This window comes from Lepisosteus platostomus, chromosome 2, assembly GCF_059453375.1.
Source record: "Lepisosteus platostomus isolate fLepPlt1 chromosome 2, fLepPlt1.hap1, whole genome shotgun sequence".
In the NCBI taxonomy this organism is placed as follows: domain Eukaryota; kingdom Metazoa; phylum Chordata; class Actinopteri; order Semionotiformes; family Lepisosteidae; genus Lepisosteus; species Lepisosteus platostomus.
In genome coordinates, this window is record NC_142612.1 from 59,324,648 (window position 1) to 59,335,442 (window position 10,795).

Sequence of the window (10,795 nt, forward strand, 5' to 3'; positions counted from 1 at the left end):
GAAATGTAAGATTCAATCATTTGGTTTTATAATATACAGTTGAATAGACATTTCTTATACACATTTTAATACATCAGTGGCATAATTTGGCATATATTGTTTACATATTACATATGATTAGAGAAAGAGTCTTCATTAACCTCAAGGGGCAATTTGTTAAAAGTACAACTTGCGCATTGGCTGGTAATCAAACCCAGGCATTCCACACTGCAGGCAAGAATTCACTAAACCATCAATGTATCAGTCCGATTTAATCTTTTAATTTTCCATTACACTGCAATGAAAAATTATAATATACTAAATATAAACAAATAATCAGATCTACTGATGTTATACAGTAATTGTTTGCAGAGGACATGAAACCAAATGAACCAGAACTGTTTCTAAATACAATAATAAGAATAACAAAACCGTTGAATGAAAACCTACGCAAAATTACTGAGAAACACACTGTATGGATGTGGTCTATTATTTCACTTGGACTAAAGTGTGTCATAGAAATATAACTATCAAGGAAGCCACAAGAGAGAGTTCTCACCTGAGTAAGGTCTTTATTTCAATATTGCAACACTGGGAGCCCTGTTGCCACTCTGCAAAGTGCATCAGAGACTCAACTCGTTACAAGCAGTACGGGATTTTTAAAAAATGTTGCAGTGTAAGGGAAAGTTCAGCATTTTGTCATTTCTAAAACTTCCCCTTTCCTTAGGACAAAAACAGATTACATCATAAAAACGAAAAAAAGAAGCACCAATAGATTTTTTGGAAAGCTTATCAGTTACCTTCGGCTAATCTAATGACCCAGACAGTACATACTGTTTTGATACACTGTCTTCTAAAAATCTGCACGTAACACAGCAGTTACATTCTTGTTATATATTTTCCTAAAGCTCTCTACATTTTAAGAATCAATTTATTTATTAGATTTCCATTTCAAGTGATATGAAGTATTTCTGAAAATCTTTGTGTTCCTGGTCCAGACAGCCTGTCACAGGAATGTAGCGAAAGAGGCCCCTCTCTGTGGTTAGCTACGGGTGACCTAGTGGTCTTTGTGTGTGAGCAAGTGAGGGAGATGAGTCTATCTTTTGGATAATGATCTTTCCCAGAACAGTTCAGATCCATTATCAATACTCCTTTAAGATGGATGTCCACTGTTGAGGCGTGGAGGGACATACAGTTGACACAGCTGGAGATTATCCTAAAAGCAAAAGGGCGTGGTGAATCATCCAACAAGATGACCAATCAATCACAGACCCCCAGGGTATTGGTACCCACTCTACTTGGTAGCTACTTGACCAATTACCAACATATTTTCCCCAGTTAAAAAGCAGTGCGTCACCACTAACTTGGCCATCCTCCTCTCTTGGCTGACCTGCTGCACTTGTTTTCTGAACTTTGGGACTTAACATCTTCCCAAAGTACTAAGTCAGAGGGTGAGCCCATAAGTAAAGGTCTAGCCTTATCACTGTAGTGGGAGCAGGTCCAGGCTCCCATGAAGCGTAGTTCAGGACCCTATGCAGACGGTATAATCTGGAAGTAAGTGGAGAAGGAGAACAGGGAAGAGACGTAGAGGATCAGGACAGGTTGATAGACAAGGGGGCATGATGGCGGTGATCCGGTGCTCGGGGGGTGTGGCTATGGCAAACAAGTCCAAACAGTCCAAGGGGGAATCCGGGGCACAATCCAGGGTCCGAGTTTCTCCCCTTTTTGTGTGACTTGCTCTGACTATGTCAGAAACAGTTTTTTCTGGGCCCTATGCAGACGACACAATCTGGATTAGTGAGGAAACACTGGGGAAAATGTCGTGCAGGAGATGGGTATGGAGACAGGAGGGCGTGTCCTAGGTGTGCAGGTGTCCAGGGGAAGTGAGTCTGGGGCGAACAATCCAAGACGAAGTCCAAATGGGAAACCAAAACAGAAGCATAAGTCCATGGCCAGCTGATCCATCCGGGGGATAAAAAATGTGAACCGGGTTGGAACCGCCGGGGGGGAGATCAGGAACAGAAAGTTAAAACCATAACGGAGCCAGACGCAGCAGGACCCGGGCTCTCACAATACGGAATTCAATGAAGAACCTCGAATGACGTCTGCGTCTGGCTTTTAAGGGGGAACTGAAGAGGGGCTGGAATAAGGAACAGGTGCGGGTAATGGGGCAGAAGCCCTTAAGAGCGCCCTTAAGAGGAGGAGTAGCGATCGTGACAGACTAAGCAACAACCACCTTGTGCATAGACCTTTGTCCCTAGTTCAGCTCAGCACTGACCCAGAGAATTAATTTGAGTTGACTGTCAGTTTGAGGCTACAGCAGGATGCTTCTCTCTCTCCCTGATACTTTGAGCTGCCTTAGGACATGAGTGGCACCGAACCAGCAGAGCCCGGATTGGACAGTGCTGTGAGTAACCCAATCAGATGTTCCCCATCCTTTTGTTTGGGAGATCCATGGTCGTAGATAACTATAATTCAATATTAACCCTCTCGAGAATAAAATTGTTATATTAACACATACAGTATTAATATCAATTTAATTCATTTAAGTAGCTGTAGTTACTTAAGAGTGCTTGAATGTTAATCATTTTAATGTGACTGATGCGGACGTTAGTGTTACCAATAGTATACTAACATAGTATCCCTTCTTATGTATCTTTTCTGTTATCAGTTTGATATTTTGAATGCTTTGTGTACACGTTGTTTTTATGTATCAATAAATTATTCCATGTGTTGTAAATCATTGTGAAGAGTTCTTGTTTCTCTGACAAATGATTCCTAATAGCCAAAGAAAAGTCGCAAAATTTACTGTTACAACTAAATATTGTGACAGTAAATTCACAAAACCCCTACAGCACTAAAAAAAGACTTGCATCAGCTCTAATGCAATGTATAGTATGCAACCTCAAGGCATTTTTATTTTCTTATAAATAATGTATGTTTTAACCCATCATGTATAATATTTTAACAATCACTATTTTTTTTGCTTTCTAATTAGTATTTATACACAATTACTATTAATCCTGTATATTGTATGTAATAAAAAAAACTAATAGTGTTTTTGTTTGATTAGCACAGGAAAGCACTCATGAGTTAAAAAAACTACTTTCAAAAACTACTAACAAAAACAAATGAGCATGATTATTTAAAAAAATAACGATAAATGATTATTACAAATGAAATGATAAATTATTAGGAAACACCATTGATCCTTACCTGCCAACAAGAGAACACATCTCTGTATCACATGCCACAGCAGCGTGACTAAAATCACATGTAGAGCTTATAGTGGGGCCCTTTTCAAACTTCTGAAAAAGTGCTGAAATGATGAAGATCAATAAATTAAGAGCAGAAACACAACTAATTGCTACTTGTATCTTATTAGCCATGGCTGAAGGTATGCAAACATGCAGGCTGTCTTCAGGTGTTTTGGAAGTTTAGCACTCTCTAACCTAGACGGCAAGTTGTAGAGGAAATATATCCTAAAGACTTTCAGACAAAGAAATATCTAATGAAGTAGAAGCCTAAGAAATGTCAAATTCAGTTTTCAGTAACTGAACTCTAGGTTTGCATGTTGTCAGTAACCGCTCTAGACTGTACCACCCCTTTTCTCCAATTGGCCTGGTTCAGTCACAGATACTGAAAGTTTAAAAGGGCTTGGTCCTGCACAGGTAGAATTAGAAGGGATCTAATTTAAAATCAATTAGCTAATGTATTATCAATGAGCCAGGTGGGCAAAATGGCTTCGTTTTGAACCCTACTTAAGCTTTTATGTTCTTAAGCCTGAATTCTTGATTTTGTTGAGCAAAAATGAAGAAGTACTCATCAATAGTAGGAATGCTTCTGCAGTAGCTCAAAAAAGGCAAAAATAATTTAAAAATATTTTTCCATTTGAACATCAATATTTACTGACAGAGGGACATAGGACATTTTATGTCCAATATTGATTGTTATTGGGTTGTCAAATAACTGTTTTATACATATTTTGCACATATTGTTGTATTAGATACATAAAATGGTTGTTTTTTACATTTTTTTCTAAGTATGACAGGATTCATTCATGGAATAAAGAATTAACTATAGTACATTCACTTAAGAGTTCAATGAAAAAAAAAGGTATGCAGGGTGAAACTCAGATGCAAGTTCAGAAAGTTATTTTTCTCATTCACACAAATGAAAACTTTGCAGAGGGTGCATGATGAATGTGGCCAAGGTGCATTTTTGTATTTTTAATTCACACCTAGTTCTTTATTGAAGACCCTCTTGGGCCAGTGTGCACCTCAGTTCTGCTAAAATAACCTAATAAGAATGCATTTTTCTTAATATCAGTGTGGTAAAAATTCATAATTTTGTAATGATCCTTTATATCCCCAGTTGTGTTGGAGAGTGAGTAGGGAGGGGCAATAGAGCAGAACAGATGCTCACCAAAGTTTATTTTTTACTTTTAACAAATACGTAAAAGAACTTCATTTCCTTACCCAGCACGACAGTAACATTAGACATAAAATAAAATAATAAGTTAAGAATTAAAATAATTATATCACTTACATACTTTCCTGACATGTTTTTATTATGGTCTGCTCAAATTGTCAATAAAAAAGTACATGATAATATGCAGAGGTTAAAACACATGCAATAGAAAAGCCAGATTGAAGTGAAAAAAAAGCCATTTGGTGACATATTTTACTCACTCCGCAGTATTCATGCACGGGCGTAACCTGCTGGCACCACTTGCTCTTTACACATTTACAGTAACCTCTTCTTACTGTACTGTATATGCAAAAACTTATAATGAGACCCATTAAGTCGAACGTTACACAGCCCAGGGAAAGTGCACTTAATAGCAATTATTGAGAGATATTAATGATTAAATAACATATAAGTTAAAGTATAATGTGCTAGATTAGGGAAGAATAGTAAGTGACAAATATGAGGATATTGAAACAAATACTGTCCCTTCCTTTCTTGTGGTTCTCAGTGATATAGAGATGTGGTTATGTGAATCCCAGGTTAAAGTGCTGAGATTTATTGCTTCATATTGTTACAAATGGAAGGTAATGAAAATGTTGAATTTCAGAAATTGACCAAGTAGTTAAGTCAATAAGTAAAATAATTATTCATAACCCTCTACTTGTAAATTATTTCTCCAGAAAATACATAAGCTGTTGGTTTAATTAGAAGGACAGTACATGAATTCTTTATTCTCTGGCACAGTTTAGGTGAAAGAGCAAAAATTCAAGCCCTCTTGGATTAGCAAATGTTTATTAACAATGATAACACAAACACTACACACAACAAAACATACAACACACAAGTTACTATATTCACAGTATATTCAGACAAAGCATTTCAGAAGCCTAGCATCCTAACAACCCAGAAACCCCAAACCGCTACTAAATATTGAACTCTTAAATAATGCCTGCAGCAGCTAAAATAAGGGATAAGCTACCTCTTTAATAAATTAAATACAACCTGCAGTTAAATCTCTCTCTCTGCAAACCTGGATGCCACAAAATAAATGGGAGCCTATCTCCCTATTCTAAAAATGCACACACAAGCAGGAATGACCATTTTTAACTGAAGTATCTTTTCCTCAGGAATCCCAAGTTTCCTAATTACACAGAATATGGATGATTCTGGATGAACTGGATGATCATGAAGTACAGGCTCTCACCTGGCGCAAACTTTAAGTTCCAACTCCTCCTGACTCCTCTCTTGTTGCATGACCTCCTTTCTCCTCTCTTCTTTCTCTTCTTCCCTCCCTCTCCCTCATCCTAATGCAATCTTATGTGGAGTGCTTCTGTACTGCTCACTGACAATGTGTAACGAACGAGTTCTTTCAGGGTCCTATGCAGACGACACGATCCGGGGTGGAATGAGGAAAACTCAGGGAAAAAAGGCATGCAGGAGTCGGGAATGAAAACGGGGGGTGTGTCCAAAGTGCGAAGGTGTCCGGGGGGGGGGGGGGTGTGAGTCTGGGGCAACCAATCGAGAAGTAGTCCAAACAGTGTATCCAAAACGGGCAAAGTCCAAAGCCGGGCGGTCCATCTGAGACTAGAAACTAAAAACTAAACTAGAGACTAAAAACAGGAACTGGATCGGAACGGCAGGGAACAGGAACAGAAAATAAAACCATAACGGAGCCAGGCGCATCCAGGTCCTGGGCTTGCACGATGTGGGAATCAATGCAGAGACCCGAACTGAGTGGGCATCTGGCTTTTAAGGTGGACTGGGAGGAGGCTGAAACAGGGGGCAGGTGCACAAAATCAAGTCCAAAGTGAAAGAGCCGGAGCGTAGGGAGGGACTACAATAGTGAGACAATGATTTACACATAACTTAATTAAGATATATGTTTTGTTATCAAGTGTTAAAAAATGAAACAAAAACAAGTTACACTACGTTGGTGTAGTTTTCTGAATTATTCATCATCATCATCATCATCATCACTGTTACTAACTTTAAGTTTACTTTGTTTGTCTGATAGCATGTCAGCTATGTAAAATGAATTAATTCAGCAAGTATTGCACTATGTTCATATTAGTTTCTGATGTTAGCTGGTTTTGTGATGTCAACATATTGGTACACAGCACATTATTATATTCTGGTGGCACAGTAGTGATCCCAATATGTAGGTTCTGTAGCCAAATACATAGTTTTAAGGATTATAGGACCTTTCTCCTTGCACAGGTTCATTGGACCCCACCAGCACACCCACAAACCTGTGCAAGATCTTAAATCACATAAATACCATTTTTATTCTACTACAAATTGATATCACGGTATATACAAACAATAAAGTAAAATGTATCCACAGCAGACACACACAGAAATCAATTAAGACAGTAAGCAAAACCCCCAAAAGTCCCAAAAACGATTACTAGCACCATTTTCCGAAATCACTGCACTGAAAAAATAAACAGAACTCTGCACAGTCTTTCAAATTCATGTAAGATCCTGTTAGCTTTTAAGCCCCAAACAATACATTCCCCCTACCCTACTCTCCGTCTAGCTCCTGACCGGAAGGTCCTGGGTTTAATCCCAGGTAGGGGCAAGTGCTGTACTGGAGCTTGCTCTAATTCCTTCCAGACGGCTCCCAGGTCCACTCAGCCTGCTTTCCAAGTGAGTACCGGGGGTTAATCCTTCCGGGGATAATAGGCATGCTGAGCGTGATGCTGACCACATCACCTCCACCTCCAGTGTCAGATGGTCAAAGACAATTGGTGGCCCTTGCCCCCCATTCCCCATGGACCTTTCTGGCCTGAAAAAGGGACCTACCTACCCTACTCTCCACAACAAATCACCTGTGCCTTCCTGTGCCTTCCTCTCTTCCTGACCTCCAGGGTTCACTGGCTTATACTGTCTATGCTCTTTCTGACCAGACCAGGACTTGAGAAGCTGGAAGGTCCAGGAGATCACTGTTCATAGTGTCCACTGTCCACTCCCCGCACCTAGAGACAAATGGCTACTGCATTGAAATTATTAAAGTAAAACAGGGAATTAGTGTAATGATTACTCAACCCATAGCTTAATGTGAGGTAAATTGTTGAGACAAGCAGGCTTGCTGGAAAGTTAAAACTCCATTAAGCCATAGTTTGGCTTTGGTACGTGTTGTTGTCATACAGTATATCATTATTTTAAAATGAATAAGTAGACATGGAGCTAATCATGTCTACCACCAGGGATCTAACTATGTTTATATGGACTAGAAAATTGCATACTTGGTGTAGTAGGTAAGCACAAAAGTGATTGAACAACTGTGACATCAATCAACAGACACAAATAAGGAATGCCCCCTTGCTCAATGTATGAGGATCAAACCCACAATCTTCAAATCATGAGATTGATACGTTATCTACTACTACCCCAACAAAGCTAGATGCTGTGCACAAGGAAAAAGAGAAATGGACTGGAGCTTACACTATCACACAACCAACCTTGTCATGCATTTAGCACTATTATAAGATATTATTATTATTTCCTAACCAAAGCTTTTCTTAACCTGCTGATACTGTTCCAAGGTCTTCTTTCTAATTTCTCCTGCCACACCTCTTTCTAGTTTAACTGGCTTCCTTATTTCAGGAACTTGCCTTCTCACAGTCATTATAATTAATACAGTTTGCTTTGCATTCTGTCTGCCTTGCAAATTGTGTGGAGGTTTATGTTTTTCTTTGACTTGAAATAGGTAACCCAAAGTGTGTCCTGAGTAATATGATATGGTCACAACAAGTTGTGATAATTTTAAGCAAAAAGTAGAATGTGATTGTTCTTTAAAATTGAAAAAAGTCGATTGATTTGCTTTTTAAGTTGAATTTCTATAGCTGTGTAAACATTTACATACAATTTCTTTGGGTTTTCTAAGAGATAAAAAGTGACAACTTTTTTTCAACAACCACATCGGGAATCTAAGAGAAGTGTTTTCACCTGTGGACAAATTGAATCAGCACTATAGATTTAATCATAGAAATATACATTATTAGTTTACAAAAATCATCAAGTAAAAATGTTTTATATGCTGGTTTGGCAACATCAGTACTGAAAATTAAGATATGCAGTAAAATCATTAAAGCAAAACAAGATTCCCCTATTGTTAAATTATTAAGCTTGAATTGAATTGATTTATCCATCATCATCTTCACTTCTGTTTTTCCAATGGTAAACTTAATTTTGCAATATGATACTCAGGAATAAAGGAAATGCACTTCTTTAAAAAAATATATATTAATTTCAACACCAATTTCACTGGATTAGTGACATTAAATATGAGAACACGTTCCTACAATTTGACAATGAAGAGATGTGTGGTCATTAATGCCTTCACATTCTCTATACAGTGTTAATAATGCTGAAAAAAAGGTCACATGCAAGAGGCCCAAAAAGCACATGAAGCTGAAAGCTTAGATCTGGAGGATCCAGGCACTGATCCCACTTCTTCTCACAAGGAAAGCAAGTGCTCTACCATTTGGGCTAACCCCCCTTGCTTTGATCCGTACACCCACCATTCTCTCCCACGATGTCCTGTTCTTCCTTTCCTTTGCATTCCTTCAGGTGGACAAGATGGCTGGAAACAGCCCTGACTAGTATACAGCTCCTCCCATGACCTTCCACCCCAGACTCTGGATTTGTATCTCTTCAAGACTGCATTGTAAATTGTATTGAATTAATTTGATTTTTGTTTCCGATACTGTGGACTGTACAGTAAGTGAGATGATCAATTTCAGTAATGCACAATATTCTGGACCTTGTTCTGTCTGCTGTACATTTTATACTTTTGTGGTATTGAGTTCAACACACTTTACATTCACTGTAGGAAGTTCATGTTTTACAATCCATTGACTACTTTGACAGCAAGTCACTTAAATAAATCAAGTGGTTGCAACAGCATATTGTCTACTGTACAAAATAAATATTGTAGGCACTCTGTTGTCACATCAGTTCATGTAAAATTGCAGAAGTGAAAGGAGCTTAATACGCTTCACTCCAACAAATTATTGACTGACATTTGAAATAAAAAACAAAGAATGTAAACAATATAGTTCAAAACCAGAGGAAACAGAAGAAGCCAGCTCAATTAGCTTTGATTCAGTTGTCTTTTTGATAGTGACAGTTTAATTTGATGTTTGAGTTTTCTTCTCTGTGACAGAGCACCAGTTACAGTACATTAGGGCAAGTGACTGAGGTAGCCACACAGCTCCATTGCTGAACTGATTCTGCTGGCTATAATGTTAGTTTTAACTAGTCTCTGCGTGGTGTCCAGTAGAAAAGGTGCCAAAGCTGTCTGGGAGACCTACAAATTCCTACATAAGAAGTTAACACACAGAATGTAAAACAGCATATGTGGTATAGGAATATTTTAAACACTAATAGAATGCATATTCATATATTAAGTTGAATGTCACACACTTTTTCAGTCAGCTAATAAGAACTTGTCACTGTCACAGTCAAACAAGAGGCGAGTGCCTGCTTTTATCTCCCTAGGTTCTCTACATAAAGGAACTATGCAATGCCTCTATTTTATTCATTGATCAATTTTAGAAATAAATATGTTGGAAAAATGTAACATAAAATATAGATATTTAGATGTGAACTGTATTGTTTTCCCCAGTAATCTTCCTGATATGCTTAATTTGACATTTCGATCACACCTTTTATCAATAACTTCACAAACTCAAACAGATGCTATTGAAGAGGTAAAATGCACTTCGCCCCGGAGTAGAAGTGACGGGAGTGACTCCGGTCATGTATTACCATAATAAATGTCTGAGCAACACTGTCTGAGATGTGTCTGTCTGTGATTGAGTGAGATGCAAAGCGCTTGTACAACAGAGTAATTGTAAATGCAAGCATGTAGAAATGTGTAAGATTTGGATCTTACCTTTGAAGAAGTTCAAAAGGGTTAAGAATTTTGCGCTCTGAGAAAAGAACAAGGGGCTCTGTTCTCATAACTATCCTTAGCCTTGGTGAGTTGCTGGCTGATAGCTGCAATCGCTCACGACTCTCTTTTATCAGGTAGCAGACATTCCGTTGGGAAACTAAACCTTCCCTTGGTACGCAAACAACTGAAACTGCCTCAGAAAATATCTGGTAGATACCATATCTAGTTTTGTTTTGGCTTCCACTTATGTGACTAAATTGGTGTGATTCTCACTGTATAAAAAGGGAAACACTGCTGTATTCTATTTGAGCTACTGTACATTCAGAACTGTTTTCTGTACTGTGCTCCTGTATGCATACAATAAAGATCTGCTTTCCTGCTCACTGCTCAAGAACCTGATCATTGAGTGATTTCTACTCTTTCCTCCTGAATTATAACATTTGG

General features: G+C 38.2%; 1 protein-coding gene across 3 annotated transcripts in view; it reads right to left on the minus strand.

Moving 5' to 3' along the window:
- Positions 1-10,546, minus strand: part of LOC148676629 (glutathione hydrolase 5 proenzyme-like) — a 29,115-nt gene extending 18,569 nt beyond the window's left edge. Inside the window, exons 1-2 of one of the 3 annotated variants that reach the window (XM_088609907.1) lie at positions 10,352-10,503; positions 3,196-3,298 (exon numbers count right to left, since the gene is read on the minus strand). In XM_088609907.1, coding sequence (XP_088466033.1) covers positions 3,196-3,215 — 20 coding nt within the window. In that variant the 5' untranslated portion in view covers positions 3,216-3,298; positions 10,352-10,503. Of the gene's footprint in view, positions 1-3,195; positions 3,518-10,351 lie in introns of those variants that run through there. The other 2 variants (XM_088609898.1, XM_088609890.1) reach the window with 2 other exon arrangements.
- Positions 10,547-10,795: the final 249 nt, after the last annotated feature.